Source organism: Ochotona princeps, chromosome 9 (assembly GCF_030435755.1).
Source record: "Ochotona princeps isolate mOchPri1 chromosome 9, mOchPri1.hap1, whole genome shotgun sequence".
Lineage (NCBI taxonomy): Eukaryota > Metazoa > Chordata > Mammalia > Lagomorpha > Ochotonidae > Ochotona > Ochotona princeps.
This window is the reverse complement of record NC_080840.1, coordinates 5,576,755-5,600,763: the sequence shown is the minus strand read 5'-3', so window position 1 is coordinate 5,600,763 and position 24,009 is coordinate 5,576,755. Positions and strand designations below refer to the sequence as shown.

At 50.8% G+C, this 24,009-nt stretch overlaps 1 protein-coding gene across 2 annotated transcripts in view; it reads right to left on the bottom strand.

Moving 5' to 3' along the window:
* ZFAT (zinc finger and AT-hook domain containing) overlaps positions 1-24,009 on the bottom strand; it is a 174,062-nt gene that overhangs the window by 52,590 nt on the left and 97,463 nt on the right. For both annotated transcript variants that reach the window (XM_058668455.1, XM_058668456.1), the window contains exon 11: positions 22,491-22,579. In XM_058668455.1, coding sequence (XP_058524438.1) covers positions 22,491-22,579 — 89 coding nt within the window. The remainder of the gene's footprint in view (positions 1-22,490; positions 22,580-24,009) is intronic.

Genomic DNA, 24,009 nt, shown 5'->3' with positions numbered 1-24,009 from the left:
CTTGGTCTAGAGCAACCCTGGCAGAATGAGATCTGCTCAGCTTGGCCCTAATCCATGGCCCCAGCAGCCCCGCCCCAGTCAATAGTGCTGGGGGTTAAGAACACAAACTCGGAGATGGGTATACGATGCTGCAGGTACGTCAACGACTGGCTAAGAAGCCTGCCTCGCATCTCAGAGTGCCTGGGCTGGAGTCCCTCTCTGCTCTCCATTCTCCTTCCTCTTTCCAGCCAATGCGCCTCCAGGAGGCTGAGGGTGATGGCTCAAGCCGCTGGGTCCTGCCACACACATGCAGCTTCTGGCTTTAGTTCCTGGCTCTGTGGCATGTGGAGAGTTGCTGGGAATTCTTTGTAGTTTAGCATGGGTAAGGCTAGGAATTACGTAGGGCTCAGCAAGCAGGCTTCTTCCTGTCTTCTCAAGGTTGGACACTCCTCACAGGGCTGCCCTTGGCAACCTTACTGGATGCATGGCACCTCCCAAGCCCTGAGTGGTCAACTGCCTCGTGAAGGTGATGGTAAATGTATGGAAGACCTGTATTGTGTAGCTGGTTAAGTGCTAATCAGAGGATAAGGAGAGGCTGACCACCTGCACCACAACTGCCCAGCACAATCAGGGTAAACAATAAGACTATTCGTTATGTTACTGAGTTTCTGTGATCTTTATATTCCTTTATTTTTTTATTTTTGTTTTTGTTTTTGTTTTTGTTTGTTTGTTTTGCAAGAGCCTCAGATCTCTGTAATGACATATTGAAAGAAACCTAATAAAACTGGTGCCTGGAGACAACTTACTCACTTGCTCTCCTGGGAGTGTATCAAGCCTCCTGGTTCCCACTATGAATTTTTTTTTAAGATTGACTTATTTTTATTGGACAGGCAGATGTACACAGAGAGACAGAGAGAAAGAGCTTCCATTCACGGGTTCTTTCTCCAAGTGTCCGCAATGGTTGGAACTGAGCCTATCTGAAGCCAGGAACCAGGGGCTTCTTCCAGGTCTCCCACATGGGTGCAGAGTCCCAAGGCCTTGGGCCATCTTCCACTGCTTTCCCAGCATCACCTATATGGGATCCTGGCACATGCAAGGTGAGGATTTAGCCACTAGGGCATGACATTGGGCCCCCTACTACTAATCGTACATTCCGTGTATCTAAGACTTTCAGCTCCTGTCCTTCAGGCTTGCTGCCCACTGGCATGAGACGGGGAGTGAATCCAAGCTGGGAACCCTAACTGTTGGTCTCTCTCTCCTCCTGCCTGTTCTGTGTCTTGACTACAAGCACAGAAGATGGAGCCTGCTCGCTCTTGGCTTTCCTTGGCCTGGCTTCTGCTCCCTCTTCCTCACGAGAAACGGAGGATTCCTCACGTACCAGGCACAGGCCCAGGATGTTCTCCAGATTGGGGAGTTTGTCAGATCCTGGGATGTGTGCACAGACATCTTATCCAATGCTTCAGCAGCAATGATCAGCAAACAGAGTTTCATAGTGTGGAATTTTCCACTTATGCCATTTCAGTAGAACACTGCCCCACAATGCAGGGGGTACCAACTGGTGCCCCGGATGCTTCACTTCACATTCCGCTTTGGGCCCCTGCCATCTACACGGAGTGCCGTGTGGACACAGCGTGTCTGGAATCTCACCAGCAGGCCTGTGCGTTCTGACCTCCTGCTGTGGGAGTCGGCCACCACGCTCTGACCCCTGGACACAAGGACAAACAGCGGGATTTGTGATTCTGGGACTCCAATATCACCTTCAAAGATTAAATGCTGTGTAGGCAAAATAAATCACAACATTTTATTTCTAACGCATAAGCTCACAAATAACACATGACAGTAGATCTCCAAAGAGAAGTTACTTATTCAAAGTTTCCAGGCCAGGATTCAGCAGGAAGATTTAAACAGACAAGGCCAGCACAGTTCATGTAGAACAAAACACGCAAGTTCTTATTGTATGTAAGAAAAAGTGAGTTTAAAAACAAGACAGCAAGTCCACTGTCATAGCTGATTCAGTGAAGCGCTGCAGCCAAGTGCTGAGACGGCGTATCAGAAGCGCTGCCATTCTGCCTCCTAGCTTCTCATGCCCGCCAGATGCCTGCTGGTTCTACTTCACACAGGCTGATTCCCTGAAGCCTCACTGTTAATCACCTGCAGTGTCCTGCCAATCCATGTCTCAGCTGCTCCACTCTGATCCAGGTCCCTGCTTGTGGCCTGGGAAAGCAGCAGAGAACAGCTCAAGTTCTGGGGCCCCTGCACCCACAAGGGAGACCAGAAGCAGCTCCGGGCTCCTGGCTTCAGACTGGCTCAACTCCCGCTCTTATGGTTATCTGGGGAGTGAACTAGAAGAGTTCTTTCTCTGTCCCTGCTTCTCTCTGTAACTGTGCCTTTCAAAGGAAAATAAAATAAATCTTTGGGAAGAAAAGGTCAGTTTGTTGTGGTGAAAAAAGTAAAAATGAAACCTATGTACAGATTTTCATAAAAAATATGTTCCATGAACATTTTGAATTACCCTCATAGATGAAAAGATTAGCAGCAGGCACCACTCAGGCTGTATTTGTTTTCTTCATAAAGCTCCAGTTTTCCCCCCAGGCTTTCTACAACATCTCTGAATTAGATTGTGTTCCCAGACCTGTCTTCCAATTGAACCAATGGGTTCGTGAATCAGTCAAGCCTGATTCTGCCTATCACACACTCAGCCCTCACGCAAACCAGCGGGAGCTGCAGCACAGTCGGGGCGAATCAGAAATATGCTGTGTTAAATAGATTAATAAGACAAATGGATCCCCAGACCTAGGCTAAGCTAATTTGCACCTGAGAACATTTTGTGAGGAGGAAAAGGGAGAGTGGGCATGCAGAGGGCCTGAGCTGGGGCCTATACCCCACACCCTCCCTGACAGCTAGACCAGCCCACACTGCTCTCCCTTCCCTTGACCTTCAATGTGACGGGACCTCTCACCTCTGCTCAAGTTGTCCACTGGCTGCAGCTGCACAAAAAAAGAAAGCCCACCTTCCTTGCTGCCCACATCACAGGAGCCTTGCTCTGTGTCACTCTGCCTGGGCACCATGCCAACAGACATTCATGAGGCAGCTGTATCCTGCAGCCAAGCCAACTGCATGGTTCCCAGGCACACCCTGACACCTCGGCTCCATCTCCACCCTGGTTCACTGCAAATCAAGTGTCTCCATCAGTCCCCTGCTCAGAGCGCTCGAGGTCTCCCTACAGTCTACTGACAAAGCAGGCAGGGCAAAACCCCGGGTGACCTCCATACAGCTCCTCTGAGACACCGAGTCAGGTAGACAGTGAGTGCTACACAGGAAAGGACCCCGACATGGGCTGCTGCACCTGCCTGTGCGGAGCATGCTACCTGGTGAGCTCCACAAAGCTCCGTGACTCAGCGAGGCTCTTCCTGAGGTCTTCACCTCTCTACAGAGTTCCTGGGACCAAGCCCTGTGTCTCCCTGTCTCAGAAAGCTCATGAAAGAATCTGTTGAGCATGAAACGACACAGCACCAGAGTAAGAAGCCAATGTGGTTATCTCAGTGAGATACAGCATACCACAGGAAAAAGCCAACAGGCTTGTCCAGACAAGCTCATCCAATTGGACTCAAAGCTCAAGCTTTCATTCCAAGAGAAGCACCAAGGCCCAGATCTGCACAGCACCCACTGGGGGCCTTAGATGGTCGGAGCCTACATACCCTCCCCCTTCCCACACACAAACTCACACACACACACACTGGGTGTAACTGCAGCCTGCATGTACACACACTGGGAATAACTGTAGCCTGCATGTACACACACACACACACACGCACACAGGGTGTAACTGCAGCCTGCATGTACACACACACACACACACACAGGGTGTAACTGCAGTTTGCATGTACACACATACACACACACTGGGTGTAACTGCAGCCTGCATGTACACACACACACACATACACACATTGGGTGTAAATGCAGCCTGCATGTACACACACACTGGGTGTAACTGCAGCCTGCATGTACACACACACACACACAGGGTGTAACTGCAGTTTGCATGTACACATACACACAGGGTGTAACTGTAGCCTGCATGTACACACACACTGGGTATAACTGTAGCCTGCATATACACACACACACATGCACACAGGGTGTAATTGCAGCCTGCATGTACACACACACACACACAGGGTGTAACTGTAGTTTGCATGTACACACACACTGGGTATAACTGCGGTCTGCATGTCCAGCTCCGCAGTGCGGCAGGCCCTTTGAGAGCAGAGCCACTCTCCTCCGCGGTCCCCTGGCACACCCTGACAGTTCTGTGATCACACAGAAAAGGGGAAATCCTTTGCCTCACTCTGTTACTGATTCAAATTAACTTAGTTCAGTGAACTCTCCTAACAAGAGCATCAACAAACAAAAATATAGATAAAATGTTCAATGGCATTCCATTTCAAAATAACTTTAAGACTACACAGCATAAAAATAGCTGCAAAATGAAATTGAGTTCACAATGTGTGACCAAAAACCAGCCCACACTCAACATATACAAGTTCCTAAAAATGACTGTGAAAACAAAGTCTCCAACAGGGAAGTGGGGAAGACAGGAAGGAAAGGAAAGGAGATGGAGCAGAAGAAACAAATCCGAACAACAGAAAAGCACAGAAGGGGCTCAGCTGCACTAAGAACATGAGAACGGCAGTGATGCATGAGGCTAGCGCAGGCCTGAGGCCTCAACGGGGACGCTCACCCAGGCAGGATAGGGACCGACAGAGGCTCCCGTGTGCCACAGCCACTGCTGCTGTGGGAACCAGTCACGCACACCTGCTAAAGTGGAAGAGGTGAATTTCTTAAGGCCTCCTGGAGTGTGCACGCATGGGAGAGCAGGTAGAACGGGACACGAGCAGACACCCCACACGGGAAACACTCACAGGGGCAACAAGACAGTCACCCCTCTGCAAGCCAAGCGCTGTGCACACACGGCACGGGGTGCACCTGCAGAGGACTGTCCCATACCGGGGAACCCCACACAGCAACGGGATGAGTGAGAGAGCACTCGCTGGGCTGATCGGCATCACAACAAGCGTGGAGGCAAAGCTTAAGACAAGCAGACAGCTAAGACAAAAATAAGGTTCTTCCACTTGGGCAAGACCCTCGGAGCGTGCCACACATCTGGGACCTGGGGTGGGTGGCAGCCTGGACAGGGCTTCTCCTTTAAAATCTGCTTTTACATCAGGTTTATTAGGGAAACAATACAGAACTAATTGTCTTGCCCATCTTCCTGTAGAGCTTGAACCTTTTTACCCTAATTATGTCAAGATTGTCAAAATAAAATTTTAAAAAAAAGAAGTTTAAAAAAAGTAAACTATAAAAAAAATTTAAAAAATAAGGTTCTTCCACCAATCACATACATGATCAGCCTGAAGTTCACGGGCATGCAACACTGAGTTAATTTGATTATGTACAGTGAAACTATAAAGACAAATCAAAATCAATCCTCAGTGCACCTGGATAGTGGCTGACTCCGAGACAGAGAAGGGGTGGGTTTCAGAGGACCCAGTGGAGGGGTCCTCCCATGGGTGTGGCCCACATCTAGCAAGCGGCCACATCAGCATTCACTTCCCAGACATGCAGTGTTCTGCACACAATTTTATGTCGCAAGAAGCAGCAGAGGAAAGACAGATTAGCTGTGTATGACACACAGCCCCTTCACGTGCCTCCAGTGAGGGTCACTGATGACATACACGAATGACCCAGGACGGCAGCAAGTACCCAGGGTGGTGGGCGGGAGGGGCTGCTGTTGACAACATTGACAGCCACACCCAGCCTGAGCCCTGGGCATCATGTCATCCCTACAATGACAACCAGGACTGACACTGTTACCCCACATCCTCCAAATGTGCAAGAGGAGAGTGCAGGGAGTTTCTCAAGGCCTAGTGACAGGCCTGGGGAAAATATTAACTCTGGTTCTGGCATGCCAGCCCTAAATCAAGTTACAGGGGCGCAGAGAGATGGTCTTGGATTATGCACATGTTTCCCTGGGGCCTGGGGGGCAGGACACCTAAGATTGATGCAGCTGCTGCCACAGCTGAGAAAACTTGACAAGAAGATGGAGGCTTTCTCATTAATGTCTGAGGTAGCCATCAATCCCCCAAAATGCAAGCCAACACCAAGTCACACTGAACTGCATGCCCTTGGGCTAAGGGCAGGCAAGGTCCCAAATCCCCAAGAACTCAGGATTGCGGGCTTGTCTGCCTCCCAGACTTAATTCTCTCACTACTGACACTTGGGAAGCAATTTCATCTAGTAAGAGCCTGGAAAGCAAAGCAGGAAGTAACAGCTGCTTCAAACCAAGGACTTGTCTGGATGTCCAGGCAGTAAGTCAGGAGGAACACTTCTGAGAGGTGCTCCCTACCACCTGCCGTGGACAGCTCTGCTCAGGAGGAACACTTCTGAGAGGTGCTCCCTACTACCTGCTGTGGACAGCTCTGCTCAGGAGGAACACTTCTGAGAGGAGCTCCCTGCCACCTGCCGTGGACAGCTCTGCTCAGGAGGGACTCTTCTGGGAGATGCGCCCTGCCACCTGCCATGCAGAGCTCTGCTCAGGAGGGATGCTTCTGAGAGGTGCTCCCTGCCACCTGCCATGGAGAGGTTTGCAATCTGGAACATTTCCTACCACCTTTCACCAACAGGTGTCTGAGGGGTCACATAGACCTAGACCCAGTTAGGATTCTACCACTTAACATTTTTGCAATTTAGGAGGAAGTTACTCTTTTTTTTATTTTGTTTTTCATTTTCTTGAGAGACTGGGGCACAAACAGAGCAAGAGAGAGGAGAGAAAAAGAGCTAGAGTGAAGACAGAACCTCTATTCTCTGGTCTGCTTCGCAATAGCCACAATGGCCAGAGCAAGGCTGGGTCAAATGCAGAAGGCCCGAATTCCACCCAGGTCTACAATGTGGGTGTCAGGAACCCAATGACTCAAGTTGTCATTGCTGCTTTCCAAAGCCTATGTTGGCAATGAAGATGATGTCAGAAGCTAATGCTAGGTAGGGAGCCCAGATACGATGCAGGATGCAGGTTAATATGCCCGACCCAGGTGGCTCATTGTTTTAAGAACTGGGTTAATGGAAACCGAAGCCTATGTGGTGAAGTTCATCTGGTTACTAACATGCACAGTTCACATACAGGCGCTCATGCAAATGGCCTTGCTGAGAGGAACTGAATAAAACTGACTCCCTTTTTTGCTGGAGAAGTGCTCTTGGACTTTGAGAACTTCCAGGCTTACATTGGCAACCACAAAGGAAGAGATTTGATCAGGAAGGGGAATCCGAATTCAGTGGCAACGATGGCAGTTGTCATTGAGTCAGGCAGCAGGCATGGAGATGGAGACGCTGCCAGGCTGCCTGCAGAGGACACCCTGGGAGGTCACACAGAGTGTCACCGGTCAAACCAGGGTTCCAGCCAGGTTCTTCCTGAGCCTAGCACTCACACCCCCTCGCTACTGTGGGCAGCTCAGTGAGTGAGTCCGGCAGCTTTCCAGTTCTGCTGCTGACTTTATGCTTCAAGCCTTGCAACAACAAGCTGGCTGCTGAGTCTACGTCACAGTGCAACTCGCCCGTCCCTCCCGCCATGTCCGCACAGGGACCTGGCTCTACCCAGGCTCCGTCCCCTTCCTGGTCCAGAACCACCAGCTTCCGACACTTAACACTGTGGCAATCCTAAAGATCGATTACAACTGAGTGTCCACAGACTTGCACAGAACACAGCAGAAACACGACACGCATGCCCTCTCCCAGGAATCCCCACTTACTTCTCTGGACCATTGTGCAAGAATGAGGTCAGGCTCTCCACCCCGCAGCACCCTAGGAGACAGCATCCTCCACAGGCACTCACTCCACAGGCTCCTTGCTATCAGCATCTTGCTAATCCTCAGGCTGTCTGGTGAATTTCAAAGAATCCCCTGAGCCAGGGAGACTGTGCCTGACTACCCTGGGATCAAACACCTCATTCTTTTTTTTTTAATAATTATTTTGCATTATGTGACAGTTTCATAGGCTCTGGGAATCCCCCCACCCCTCCCCCTCCCCTCCCCCCTGGTGGATTCCTCCACCTTGATGCAGTATTACAGTTCAAATTCAATCAAGATTCTTTCCTTGCAAACGTATACCAAGCATAGAGTCCAGCTACTTATTGTCCAGATGGGTTGAACAGTTTCTTGGGGAGACCATTTCTGGTCCGAAGTTAGAGCTGGTAGAATATCATCCCAGTCAATTAAGAGTCCCAATATAACATCAACAGCAATTTGCAATATTATGGAATTGACATGGTTTTGAGTAACCAGTATGTTAAAAAAAAAAAAAAGCAAGTCCTAACAACAACCTATGATTAGCTCATTGACATTTCAATTTTATTTTATATACAGAACCGGCTGCTATATACCTTAAAATGGCTATAAGGTACCATTTAGCTGTCTTGTGTCTATTTCATTTTAGTATTTAGCCATTTGTTGTGTTGAAGTATAATTTTGCTGATCTTGGCAGATTTTAGGATAATCTAGACTGGCTTGTAACTCTAACAAGATATTTGTCGACATTTAAGGTACAGAACATTTTTTTTGGGGGGGGTGTGCAGGAAAATCCTCAACACCATGGTGAGGAGTAACTAATCTTTGAAACACCTCATTCTTATAGCCCATGCAAGTGCCTTGCCTCCTTTCAACCTCGCTGTGCTCCTTGCTACTACTTGGAGGGGAGAGAGGAGCTGGGGCTTGAGGTCACCTGATGACCTCGGAAGGGGTGAAGGACTGGGCAGGCTCTAGTAATGGAAGAGCTGTGCAATCCTGAGTCCTTCAAGCTTGCAAAGGAGCTGAGTCTCACCTCTGCTGAGCAGTCTGCCGTGACTGAGTCTATCATATCAAAGGTTCTATTCATGTTCAAGTGCATTTGTGTACTTGACAAATATTTATTCAGTGCAGCTTAGGTGCCAGAACAAAATGTAAACAGGGCATCTGACAGAGCTTACTCTAAGTAGCAGAGGTAAGGAAACACACAAGCTGCCAGCTGCTGTCACACATGTGCTAAGACAAAGAAGGTTCGAGCAAACCATGTGTCTAGCTGGGAAAAGGGCCAGAAGAAGGCAGAACAAGTGCGAGCCACCCTTGGGGCGAGTGCGGCATGAGTGTACCTGCAACAGCAATGGGCAGGTGTCACAGCCAGGCCAGGCACCTGTGGCAGGCACCTGCTGCCGTCTGTCCCTGAGAGTGACCAGGAGACACAGAACGGACAGATATGGAGGCAGGAGAGTGACTGGTCATCCCTTTTCTCTCCTTCCGGAGTCTCTGATAACCAGCGTTTCCCACCATCTGTTCCACAAAACCCAAGTACTAGAAACATTCTGGGAAAGGTTGGGATCACTGCAGCCTGTGAGCCCTCCACACACCACCTGCCAAGTGCCCCAAAACTAGCACTGAATGGAACACACGGCACAACACTGCCTCCTGCCAGCCACCGTGTGAGTCAGCCCATCTCCCCACATTCCTGCTGCACTGCCCACGGAGCCAGGGCAGCACCAGCCACTGCAGACTCCCAACCCAGAGTGTGCCAGAACAAATGCCCCAGCTGCTGGTCCTCAGATCAGCCTCACTACTCAGCGTTAAACGTGCCCAGGAGAAGTCACTCTCCCACTGAGAGACATTTCACCACACTGACTCTCAAGCTCTCCAGTCCCACCACCCGCCCAGAGTCAGATGGGAAATATAAACACAACAGGATGGAGGACAGCCCCAGGGTGAGCTCTGTGCCTGCAAGTCATGCAGCAGAACCAGGCAGGACCACCGATTTGCAGCAGCAGAACCACCCCACTGGCATCAGGCCACCCAGTGGAGATGGCGGGATCTGCTCCGCCGCTACACAGGGAAGTGAACACCTCACACAGAAACAGGACTGATGCTGTGAAGTCCAAGGCCCTCGGCAGTGCTCACAGGGGAGAGTGCCCAGGATGGCTGCACCTGGAATACCACCTTCCACGCCAAGCCTGAGTACAGGGGGCAAGCAGAACAACTCAGAGCCATGCTCTGCCTCCCCAGCCACCCTGTCACCAGGAGCCTGCGGCTGCAGCCTCAGGAGGCGGGGGGGGGGGGGGGGCGCGGAGATGCCCATAGGAAGGTGAAGGCCCCACCCCAGTTGCCTGGGAGCAGGTGCACACGGGCTTACATCCTTCACAGGCTGCCTCCTGCAGAGGACCTCCAGAACTCCACACTGCTGTGAGCTCAGCACTGCCAAGTGCCACCCCTGCAGACGGCTGTGCTGCGCGCTGACCTGCAGCCCCCGCCCTCCTGCAGGTGGTGCTGCCTTTTCCTGACCTGCCTCCCCAGGCTCTTCAAACCACAGAGCAAAAGGCTGGCACCTGGTCCCAGCCACGGTCATGTGCCACGGGAATGAAACCAAGCCTAGGGCCCAGTGGATAATTCCTCGCCTTGCACGCACTAGGATCGGGATGTGGGCACTGGTTCACGTCCTGGCTGCTCCACTACCCATCTATCTCCCTGCTTGTGGCCTGGGAAAGCAGCAGATGGTATAAAATGCTGTGACCCTGTATCCACGTGGGAGACCCAGAGGAAGATCCTGGCTCCTGGCTTCAGATCAGCTCAGCTCCAAACATTGTGACCATTTCAGAAGTGAATCAGTGGGTGAAAGACCTTTGTCTCTGTCTCTCTTTCTCTCAGAAAATCTCTTATCAATACAATTATTAAATATTTTTTTAAAAGCCTGTGGGAAGAATCCAGGGAGACAAAGGCTGGTCTCCACACCACGGAGAAGGCAGAGGTGCCACAGTTTGAAAATACAGCCAGGAACAAATTAAACAATTTCAAAGAAGAAATGTTTTAAAGCCGTGGGGCACCACAAGTTCAAAACCGCCTTACGCGGAAGCAATTATCTCATCACAATAAATAACAGTAAATCAATCCACACTAATTGCTTTTCATGCAAGAGCTCGGAAGACTCCTTAGCGCTTTCTGATTATTGATTTTTTTATAATTGCTCGTGCTGTCAAAATTGCAATATTTCCAGAAAAGATACTGCACACTCTTAGGATTTTAATTTAACATAAAACAATCCAATTCCCTTTTTTTTTTTTTTTTTTGTCCAGAGGTACTTTAAAAATCCCCAGAGCAGTAACACTGAAGGTGGCACAAGGGATTTTCTGCAGGGAATTTCCAGTTCGAAGAAACTTCACAAATGTCCCCTCTAACCATCACCACCCCATCCCTGACCTTCGCACCCCAACCCCGCACCCATTCTCAAAGGAACCAAGAGAAACCTGCACTGCCTCTGTCTCCTCACTCTACTGCAAACTCTGAACCAAGAAGGGAAAAAACAACCACTGCCCAAAGCAGCCCTGCACGTCACTCCTTAGCCCGGCCCCCAGCTCAGAAACTTCCACTGAACTGGACAAATGCCATGGCTGCGGACTTCAGACTCAGCGTGCTGCTTGGAGGTTTTGCTTGAGTCGGGACAACCAGACGTACAACCGCAGACATACAATCAAAGCAGTGAAGGGGAAAGAGACAAAGCAGTAGAAATGCCCTGCTCCTCTCAAGACTCACGAAGTCTGGTGGAAGGAAGAGGGCGCCTTGTTGAGGAGGAGACAGCCCTCACAGGCCCAGATCTGCCAGGGTAACTGCTGCCCTGAGCATCCCACTTGGCTGGACTCGGAGCCTCGGCAGCCTCGCCTGTAAAATGCTGCTGGAGCCCGTCCTCTGAAAATCTGAAATGGCCAGCAGCATCAACCTGATACCACAGGGGAACAACCCACACCTGACCTCGTGTGGCGAGTCATACTCCAACACAGGTGGCACTAAAAATACCATGCAATGGTACCTGCAGGCTCTACGCACAAGGAACACATGAAATAAATGAACTTGATGTTTAAACTTGTATCCTCAAGATATCTCACTTACTACATGCCAATATCATACAACCTGAAAACAAAATCTGAACCTTCTAGTCCCAAGCATTTGTGATAAGGGATACTCGATGGGTACCTATTTGATAGTTTTTCAGAGTAATTCAAGGTGAGGCACGTGAAATATCTGCTACCACCCTGAGTCCACAGCCACGGCCCACCTGTGCCGTAACTACACTACGTACGTGCGCATTCAGCCCTGTGAGGGAGCTCTGCAAATAAGAGACCATCTCCTGGGTTACAGAGGTTGTGCATGAGGAAAAGCACAGGACCGTAAGCAGTGCTGGGCGGCCCAGCCATCCGAGGGGCCCAGAAACTCTTCCTGTTACCCTGCACACACATGTGCTTCCAAACTGCCCTGCTTACTTGGGATCCCTCTATAATGTCCTGACTTCCCCTCCTTGTTCTCAAAGTTTAGAGCAGAAACTGGGAATATGTATTTACCAGCTCCAACCTACGCGGACTTCATGCAGACACTATAAACACCTAGGCCTTATGATTCTCCAGGCACGGGTGCCCCATGCCTTTAATATCCATGACTCGTATCCATTTCACATGTGCAGTGTAAGTCTAGGAATGCAGCAAGAGATGACAAGAACTCCCTTTGATGCATGGATGTCCAAAATCAGAGAGCTTTCTAGCTGCTGTGGTTTTTAAAGCTGCAGGTTTTGCACAATAGGGTAATATATGAACCCAGTTAAAACACGACTTTTGGCCCAGCGGCGTGGCCTAGTGTCTAAAGTCCTCGCCTTGAACGCCCCGGGATCCCATATGGACACCAGTTCTAATCCCGGCAGCTCCACTTCCCATCCAGCTCCCTGCTTGTGGCCTGGGAAAGCAGTCGAGGACGGCCCAAAGCCTTGGGACCCTGCACCCGCGTGGGAGACCCGGAAGAGGTTCCAGGTTCCCGGCTTCGGATGGGCGCAGCACCGGCTGTTGCGCTCACGTGGGGAGTGAATCAGAGGACGGAAGATCTTCCTCTCTCTCTCTCCTCTGTATATCTGACTTTGTAATAAAAATAAATATAAATAAATAAATCTTTAAAACACGACTTTTAAAAATTACAGTGACGGTAGCAACCCGTATCAGGGTGCCGGCTTGTGTCCAGCTATTCTGCTCTGATTCAGCTCCCTGTCAGTGTGACCGGGCAGCCAGAAGATGGCCCATGTGCTGGAGTGTGCCACTCACCTAGGAGCCGCACATGAAGTTCCTGCCTCCCAGCCCTGGCTGGTGCCTCCATCTGAACAGAGAACCAGCAGTAGATCAAAGATTTTCTCTCTTTTGCTGTGTTACTCATTCAAGTAAATAAAACAAACTGACTTTTAAATTAATTATATAGTTGTGATAATTATCTTACTAGACATTTGGGTTTCCATAGAACTTTGTGGGTAACTTCCTTGTTGCACCTAGCTCTTCCTGTTCCGCTGGATTTTTACGTGCTCCTGGGAGCTGGGATGCTGTCGGACAGAGGCCCGGCTTCATCTCGGAAGCCCGTTCCCTGAACACAGCATCTGATGCAGCAACGCCTGGCACCCGGTGGAGGAATGAAGCAGCACTTCATTTACTTGAACAAAAAGAACAAATCCAAAGTTGGAAGGAGCTGCCAGCTCTCGTGCTGCACAGCAGGGTGAGCCCAGTTCACAATAACCTGCTATGTATTTTCGTAGCAAACAGAGAAGAGGTCCAAGGCTCCAGACACAAAGACATGCTAAATCGGGGAACGGGCTGATTGCTCTGATTCATCAACACACACTGCAAACACTCGTTGAAATGTCACACTGTAACTCCAAAACATGCACAATTATTGTTTAAAAAAATCAAATGAAAATTTAGTATTTTTTTGTATTTATGCTGTTTCTTAGCATTCTGAATAGTACATCGTGAGAGCAGGCACACCACAGGGGCACTTGGGAAAAGTTCATCAAAGATCATGAAATCAGTCACTGGCACCCCCTTACCTCTCACAGCTTTTCTAAAAGTGCCTTCCGCAAATTTTAAACTGAAAACAGGCCATGGCTGAGTCTTCCTGGCACAGAGGCAGCAGACAGTGAGTGCATTCAACATAAATTGAAAATGGTGTGTTCCCAGATGCTAGTTGTGACTGCTTCCCCACCTATCCCTAACTGAAAGGCTCTTGGCCATGAGACAGGCATCCCTCACCTTCCAGAAGCCACAAGCAGTACGAGCATCAAACAGCCCGCAGGCTTTTCTGTTTCAGGACGGAAGGTGGCTCTGCTAAGAAGGAAGTGTCAGCATTCCTTCTTCGTGTCACGTGGAACAGCTCCCCAAAGGCACAGATTTCATAAACGGCTGGTTCCACATGGATTTTTTTTTTTTTTTTGCAGAGCTGCACATCACACATCAAATCTGCGACTTGCTTTCCAGAAATCAGGAACTCCTGGTGCATCTGCAATCCCACAAAGCAACGAGGCCATAGTGCAAACTCCCCACAAGGTAAGCCCTGGACGGTGTGCTGGTGCAGTACAAGAAGGATGAGAGGCAGCATCGAGAGGGGAAATGCATGGGGGTGGGCCTGCAGGGCAAGGACCTTCATAGCAGAATCAGAGACCTGAAAACAGAGGGTCTAGGGAAGAGAGCAGTCCTGCTGAGGAGGGACTCTCACTGAGAAGACAGCCAGTTCCCAGGAACATGGTGTGGGAGACACACCTGGCAGAGGCTCTCTGTGTTGAGCATATTTAAACGGTCATGCACATTACAGAGGAGTGTAGCAAGACAGAGGGCTACAAGGATTGCAACTCCATGAGCAAAAAGGCCATGCCACGGCACCAAGGCACAGGGGGAGAGGCTGGCACCACGGCACAGAGGGAGAGGCTGGCACCACGGCACAGGGGGAGAGGCTGGCACCAAGGCACAGGGGGAGAGGCTGGCACCAAGGCACACGGGGAGAGGCTGGCACCAAGGCACACGGGGAGAGGCTGGCACCAAGGCACACGGGGAGAGGCTGGCACCACGGCACAGGGGGAGAGGCTGGCACCACGGCACAGGGGGAGAGGCTGGTACCACGGCACAGGGGGAGAGGCTGGCACCAAGGCACACGGGGAGAGGCTGGCACCAAGGCACAGGGGGAGAGGCTGGCACCAAGGCACAGGGGGAGAGGCTGGCACCAAGGCACACGGGGAGAGGCTGGTACCACGGCACAGGGGGAGAGGCTGGCACCAAGGCACACGGGGAGAGGCTGGCACCAAGGCACAGGGGGAGAGGCTGGCACCAAGGCACAGGGGGAGAGGCTGGCACCAAGGCACACGGGGAGAGGCTGCATAGCCGGAGCAATCTCACAACAAAAAGATTGAGAGGAAACCTAGGAGCAGTCCGTAAGGGAGCAGTCTGTAAGGGAGCAGTCTATAAGGCAGCAGTATTCAGGAACGGGCCGACCCCTCCTGACTTGCTTTTTTGCTACTCATAATACACACAAGTAACAACGGCAGGTGCAATTCTGCTTTTGTCCCCATATTCCAAGCACCTTACATGCGCCTTGCCTACAGACACAGGTGCAAATGATAGGGTTGGATCCATCGACAGTCTCGGTGCAGAGCCACACCGTCCAAGCACGATGGGCCTGGACTCTGAGAAAAGGGCTTTCCTTAAATCTGCAGAAAATCAGCTGCTGGCAACTTTCATCCTGACATAGCACACTATCCACCTCCTCCCTGCAAAACAGAGGTTACCAAGTGTGGACCGGGATTAAGGAAGCAGATGGGGTGGACGGGGAAGCCCCTAACACCTTGCCAAGTCCATGTGGCTTCACCACAGGACTGCTGATGCTCCAAGCAGGCAAGGGAAGAGAGAACTAAGGAGCAGAAAGTCAGGAGTGGGGCTGGAGAGTAACAGGAACTCTGGCAACCAGCAAAGCTGGCGGCTGGCCTGTGACCTGAAGAGCATCCACATGATTTAGGAAGCCAGCAGGCAGGCTGTAAAACACAGTGTCTTCCGAGTCCCACTGATGCTCCAACCTCAGCCTTGCTCAAAAGAAAGGCCCCGAACGCACTCTCAGAACATCTGAAGACAGTGGAGGCTGAGCCCTAGAACTTCCCAGAGCCCAGACCCGGCTCCCAATAAAGGGACTGATTTATTGCTCCATCAGGGTTCACCCCGAAACTTCCACCAGGTCTCTCCCCAAGTTCAGCAACTCACTCACTGCAAGGACTGGCAAGGTTCAACACTCAGCAGTATTCAAGGCTGCTATGCATCACAGAGAATGGGTACAAAGAAGAATCTGCAAGGGGAAGAAGTACGTGGGGCGGTGTCCAGAGCAAGCCAGGCACAAGCCTCCCAGAATCCCCTCTAGGTTGGGTACCAATGACATCCTGGGAGTTAGGTTGGGTTGAGCTAAGCCATAGCACTCATACATGAGCTGGACAGGATTCAGGCTGGCCATGCTGGGTTGCAGCAGAAGCTGGCAAATGAAAAAACCAAGGATGGGGTTGGGCCTGATGGGGGGTTATTTGGGGTCACCCCAACTAGGCGGCAGCACCCACAGGTATGCATGAGGACTGGGTCTGTGGTACGGTGACTGGGCTGAGCAGCAGCACCCATTGGTTCAATGGGATGCAGGATTGAGGCAGAACTGACCAAGCTGCATCTGCTGGTATGTGCATTGGCTAGCGCAGGTGACAGACCACACCTGACCCTGAACTGGCTGGCACACACACGAGTCAAGTCTGAGGTCACCACCAGGCAAGGTTTCTTGAGAGAATGCCCGAATGGACCGCTAGACATACATCCTGACCACAGGGTATATTCTGACCTTGGACTGCATGTATCAGAATTGGATCTCCTCGACTGCTGATGCCTATGCAGCGGACAGCATGTCCAGCTGCACATGGAGGACATGATGGCCAGCTCATCTAGGTCAGTAAGGGGCATCACTTGCCTTGTAGAGGATGGAAAGCAGAACAGGTTGGACAATTCTCCTGGCCAATCTTTGCAGCGTGTTCCTGGGGCTGTGGATGCACTAAGATGGACTTTGTCAATCAACAGACCTTGGAAAGATTTTCTCAACCCTGGAGCAACAAAACTGACCAAGTCTCAGCATTACCAGAACTACTCAGGCAAAATCCTCAGAATATCCTTCCCCACATCGGATCTCTAACGCGTCGACAATAGCTCTCTCCCGTGCGCGGGAGCTAATGTAGTCTGACAACAAGGATTAGCCATCTCCCCCTCCTCCCCTGTAATATACAAGAAAACAAAAGGGACAGAAGCATCCCACCCACCCTCCTTGCCAACCCTCACCGCCCTCATCAGAGGCCCACATGGGCATGCCTCCCTCTCAACTACGTGAACAATATTAAAAAGAAAATCAAAAGATTTTAAAAGAGAGAGATAATGGTCCAAAACCGGTAAAAGATAGCAATCCACAAATCCAACTGAGGCAAACACAGAAGAAATGAAACGTAGACTTACTGATGTTAATATGATGAGAAATTAGAAATCAAAGAAAAATCTTAAGACCAACTAGAGTGGAAAAAGTTCCATTCCATCCAAAAGAATGATGAAGAGGGTTAGAAAGAATGCAGGCAAAGACTAGAACCACGGCTTCTCTGGGAAGATGTGCTCTTCACCTCCACTGCCATCAACAGGCCGGGGCACTGCAAAGAATGCAGCTCCACTACCCCAGCTTAGAGGAAACGCTAACAGAAATTCTCTAAAGTAACGGAAAACATATCAGGCAGAAGCCGAGACTAGCAAGGGGAAATGAAGAATATGGAAAAAAATATAAAAATTTATACTTACTATTAGATCTTTTAGATTAAATTTTAATTAAGTACTCAAAAGTCACATGTCTGATGGACTTTAGCAAAAACAAAGATGCTATACACTGAAGAGTTTACAACATCAATGGACTAACACACATGACAACAGCACACAGTGCAGGAGAAGTGTCATTGCTGTAGGGTTCATACACAGTGAATGTGCAACATTTCAAACTGTCTAACGTCTGAACTACAACATTTAAGCTAAACAGCATTTTCATAAAGATAATGCAACACCTACAGAAATACTAAATTAAAAAGGTATGCAGAAAGGTGTAATCTATAAGTTAAATGTCAACAAACCTCAATTGAAAGATAATTCCATAAAATATGTTAATTCTCAAAACTTCCAAGGTCATAAAGAAAAGGAAAAGTCTAAGAATTCACCAAATCAAAACAAAGCTTTACAAAGAGTATAATGTGTTATTCTGATGGGATCCTACAACACAGCAAAAGAACATTAGGTTAAAAACTAAGGGAGTCAACAGGCCCTGCACAGCAGCCTAGTGGCTAAAGTCCTCGCCTTGAACATGCCAGAATCCCATATGGGCGCCAGTTATAAACCCAGCAGCTCCACTTAACATCCAGCTCCCTGCTTGTGGCCTGGGAAAGCAGTCAAAGCTGGCCCAAAGCCTTGGGACCTGTACCCACATGGGAGACCCGGAAGATAGCTTTGGCTCCTGGCTTCAGATCGGCTCAGCTCCAGTTGTTGTGATCACTTGGGAAGTGAATCAGTGGACAGATTTTTCTGTCTCTCTCGGTGAATTGTACACAGCCATTGTGCTCAAACTTGGCTGGTAGAGTCATCCCTGGGAGCAGAGGCCTGGCTCCAGGACACCGGGGCAGCAAACACACAGGTAGAGCAGGGGTGAGTATCTGATCCAGCAAGCATGAAACCAGTCAGGACACCTGCACACTGTATCAGGGTGCTGAGGTGGAGCTGATACTCAAATCTGGCTCCTGCCACCGGCTTCCTGCTAACACAGGCCCCAGGAGGCAGCAGTGACAGCCCAAGTGTGCAGGTTCCTGCAACCCATGTGGCAGGCTAGGATGGACTTCTCAGCCCTCGGCCCAGCCAGGAGGGGAGCCCCACAAGGCACGTCCTGCCTCACCAACTCTCGATCTCACAGCCCAGAGCGCAGGCTGACTCAGCAAGAAAGCAAAGCTCGAACGGCAAGACAGAGCAAACAAGGCTCTTGCCACGTGAGGGCTCCTGGCTCGCAGCAGTCCACCCTGTCCGAGGGCCTATCTCCAGCACCTGTTTTCAGGTGAGAAGAGGCGGTTTCCACGCCACCCCACTGGACCCCAAGGGATGCAAGCGAGACCATCTCTAGCGATAAACTCTCAGAGGTTCTGTCGGCATTCACTCAGCTTTTTAGAGCCCGTTCCCAGTCTCGCACAACATAGAAATGCTTTGGGCATGGACAGGGTCATCACCAGGTTACTTACAAGGGCAAAAACCTAGAAGAGGTGCACTGTTGAGTCATGAGGGATATGATTAGCTGAAGTGACATTCTTGTCTTTCAGTAGTCATTAAAGGGCACTAACAAGAATATTCCCATGACATGGGCAACAGCTGCGGAAACGCTGCTTTGGAAAGGTGGCATGTGTCGCTGCATGCAGGTCCTCAGGCCTGGCCTTGGAGGCGAGGACTCGGGCCAAGCCCCCAGCCCCAGCCCGCCTCCCAACAGACCTCCACCAGCAGGAGAGCTCAGGCTCTGCTCTCCATGTCACACAGCCGCATTTTCCCAAGTCTTATTTAGCATGCATAATTTCCTTTTTAAAATAAAGATGCAAATTAAAAATCATGTCATTTAAAAAGATAATATAGATTTTGCTCTTCTTACAGCACTTTCTGGCACAAAACATATAAATTATAAATCTAGATCTTTGGGACCCAGCAGGATAGCCTAGCAACTAAAGTCCTCGCCTTGAACATGGCAGAATCCCATATGGACACTGCTTCTAATCCCAGCAGCCCAGCTTCCCATCCAGCTCCCTGCTTGTGGTGTGGGAAAACAGTCAAGGACGGCCCAAAGCTTTGGAATCCTGCACCAACATGGGAGACCCGGAAGAAACTCCAGGCTCCTGGCTTCGGATTGGCTCAGCTCCAGCCATTGTAGTCACTTGGGGAGTGAATCAGAGGACGGAAGATCTTCTTCTCTGTCTCTCTTCCTCTCTGAATATCTGACTTTTTAATAAAAAATAAATATATCTCTAAAAAAAACCTAGATCTTTGAAAGCAAAATGGAGGAGCTGTGATGAGTGGTGGGAGGGAGGGCCCGAGCTGGCAATGCTGAGCTTCAGAAGCCCAGAGAGGCAGAGCCACACACACTTCCGTCCGCACAAACTGACCCTGTCCTTCCCTTGACCTCATCTCAGGGAAGCCCAGGGCGGAGCACTGAGCTTCAGAACCACAAGGTAACAAACGTGTGTAACCGATACAAGTCACTGGTGCTCATGTGTCACAGCAGCAGGACAGGACAAGAGCTACCCAGGCTAGACCCAGCGCCTCCCACTCCGGCCTGATTCTCCTCCCCAGGTGTGGGACCACCGGGTCAGGAGGAAACCCCAAGCCAGCAGTGCAGGGCCCAGCATAGCTGTGTGATGGCAGAGAATGACCACATGTGACCGATCCCTTAAATAAACCCAAGGCCACCTCCTCTGCTCCCAAGACAGAGAACCCACAATCTTAACAAGCAAGAAATACAGGTCCCAGGGCAGGCTATTTCAGCTACAGCTGGCTCAGAAGGGAACACATGACACCGTGCTGGTTCCGATCAAGCTCCCTGCTAACAGTCTGGGGAAAGCAACAGCAGAACATCCAAGCGCTGGACCCCTGCTGCCCATCTGGAAGCCCCGGATGAAGCTCCTGGTTCCTGCTTCGGCCTGGCTCAGCCCTGGCTTTTGTGGCCATCTGGGGAGTGAGTCAGCAGGTGGGGGATCTCCTTGGTTCTGTCTGGCTTTCAACTAGACAAGCAAATCTTAAGAAAAAATAAAACCAAAGTGTGAGTGTAAAGCATAACAGCAATTTCAGAACTGAGGCACAAACCTCACTGTGCCGAAGTACCTCACCCACCAGGTGGGGCCTCCCTGGCGCTCAGTTCTCTAGCCTAACTGTACTTGTCTAACAAAACCTAGTGTCCCCCAAGGAAACACATCTGTGAAATGCAACATGAAGCTGTTCACGTCAGTGATGCACAAAACACATGTAGCCCTGAAAACCCGGAAGGATTCCAATGCTGCAACACAGCTACCAGGCGACACGTGGGTCCCAGCAGAAACGCCTACCCAGGACAGACGCTGACTGAACTGCATTGTCAATGACAGGAGACGCAGCAATGCAAGCCTAAGGCCGGGAGGGGCAGGACAGGTCCCCCTTCTGCCGCCCCCACTCAGTGGATGTGAACCCCCACAGCCCTTATGCTTAGAGCCACCTCGGGAACACACTCCCCAGGCTGCTCTGGGCCCGAGGGCTTGCTGGGGGACGGCCCTTGCAGCTCATGAGCAGTGAGCACAAGTGAGGCACCAGAGACCAACAGGTGGTCAGCCAACCTTGAAGGTTCCAGTGCTTCATCTGTGAGACACAGCAATGTGTGGGGGGACACCAGCACTGCCACACAAGAGGTTCCCGTCGGCTGCCAGCCCAGAACAGACCCTGGGGACGTGCGAACTGGGCATGTGGTGGCCAACAGCCCTCCACCTTCTGCAATTTGGAAACTAAGCAGCAAGCACAACTTCCACAGACATTTCAGAGCAGTGTGTCTGCAAACCTTGGCTCCACCTCCATATGTGTACACCAACCCTGGCAACAGCATCCGTTTTAAAGATTTATTTATTTTTATTAGAAAGGCAGATATGCAAAGAGGAGGAGAGACAAAGAGGAAGATCTTCCGATGATTCACTCCCCAAGCGGCCGCAATGGCCGGAACTGAGCCAATCCGAAGCCAGGAGCCAGGAGCTTCCTCTGGGTCTCCCACGCGGGTGCAGGGTCCCAGGCTTTGGGCCATCCTCGACTAACTTCCTAGGCCACAAGCAGGGAGCTGGATGGGAAGCAGGGCTGCCGGGATTAGAACTGGCGCCCACATGGGATCCCGGTACGTTCAAGACAAAGACCTTAACTTCTAGGCTATTGCACCAGGCCCACAGCATCAGTTTTAAAAGCAGGTTGGCCAGGTTGGCCAAGTGCTGCACAGGAGTTTTGTTTAATTTTTTTTTTAATTTTTGAATTTTACAGTACTATTTTGGAGACTGGGATTTCCCCCATCAAAACCCCATCACCCTCTTTGACCGATTTTCTGAGCAGGAACTTTTAATAGAACATGTTACTGCCTGTTATCAGTGCCCACACCAGGGCATTGGGGCTAAGCAGTGTGACCACCTGCATTTCACAGGCCAGCTGGGCCCCTGCCACATGCCCCCTTGAGTGCTAGCACCTGCTCGTACAATGGCCTTCCAGGTGGGCCTCGTGACACCTGCTTCTCCATAGCTTCACCTGAGCTAATCCAGATCTGAACATACCACACTGTTTCCTCTTCAGCCCTGCAGGTGTTTAGGGCAGGTGCACACCTTCCCTCTGCATCTGCTCACCCTGCTCTCTGACTTGCTTTCCAACAGCGATGCTACCTATCTAATCAGATGAGGTATTCGGCACACTGCACGGGGCCTCAGACTGCACACGTACCAGGGCCTGGGCCTGGAAGGGACGCAGACCTGAACACAGGCTGACCTGAACACCCTCACCTCTTGGGCTTCCCCCGGACTCCACATCCTCTTACCTTGAAGGAGGCATGCTGTTCCATGTGCCGCAGCAGCTGGGGCTTCTGGGCTGCCGTGTAGTCACACACAGTGCACTTAAACTGCTTCCCTGCAAAGCAGCAGAGACAAAGTGAGGCTCACCAGGCCAGCAGCCCTGCGGCAGGGGGAGCACCAGCACGCAGCCAGGCTGTCCCCAGCTGGCAGGGAGCTGATGGGGAGGGCACAGACACGAGGCAGCCTTACAGCACCCGACGGCAGCCCTGTCGCCTGGCAGCCCCACCTCCCTTCCCTGGCAGCTGGCTTCCACAGACCAGTGCTCGCCACAGCAGTTGGGCCCACGCCCTTCTTGCTCTGCAAGAGACCTTGCATGGAACGCTTCTTGCACACAATCCTCTTACCTACAGGCTGCTGTGAGCCTTTAAGCCTAAACTGGCATCTCCACTCTGATCTCTTCCCTGAACTGCAGACTTGAGAGTCTGCAGGACTGGCCGCTTAGCTGTCCCACACATCCCAAGCTGGACTCAGTATCTTCCCCACCAATTACCTTCTCATCAGCCTTGCCCATGATCACCCACATCAGACACCTGCTGGCCCTTAGTATTGCTGCAGTTTTTTCAATTACATTGCTTCTTCAGCCTGTGACTGTGTCTACTGCTTTCCATGACTGTCATCTATTCCTCCCTATTTATAAATCCCCCACAGCGGCTGGGGTTCACCTCATTGCTTTCCTGTGTAAACACAGCAGCTCCCAAATCAGTTCTCCTGCTTCACGAAACCCTCCCATCCATCCATCATTCCTGACCCCTACACGCACTCTGCCTCACTACCCTCTGTCCAGGTGAATGACAGCACAAACCTTTCTGAGCTCTCCGTATCAGCCACCAGTGATGGCCGCTGTAGAACAAGACCAGAATCCCAGGGCCTGGCACCAAAGTCTGTCTAGAACTTTCCCCACTCCACCTCACTCTCAGGCTTCCTTCCGTGCCTGTACCTCATGCTTGTGCTCTGTTACACAGAACTGCTGGCCTGTATGACTTCGGAACCACTTGCCATTCCTGCTGCTCCTTGGCCTTTGCAAACCTCACTGATGCCTGAGAGGCACTGTCTCTCAGCATCTGACCATTCTTCATCTTAACTCAAAAAGCTCACATTGAGTGACATCTCCTGGAACTGGGCCAAGAGCCAGCCTGTCTACACATCCTCACTGGCCAGTGTCCATGTGTGTCAGTTCAGGTCCTTACTTTATGCCTGTTACCTCCTGCTTCCAAAGCAGGCGCTGCCTTCAGCTGCCCCCAGGCAGGGCCCATGTGTTAACCACCAGGACCCACCCCCATCCTCAGAACTTGCATGCACGCACATAGTGAACAGATGTGGCAAATTTCCCCACAACGAGCTGTTTATTACATGATGAGAGAAACAAATGAACACAAACATCACACACAACTCAGTGCTGCGGCTGCACAGCTGTGTCTATCACGTGTGCTGAATGGTCTCGAACCTTGGATTCTGCAGGTCCAGAGCACAGAGAAGGCTTTGTAA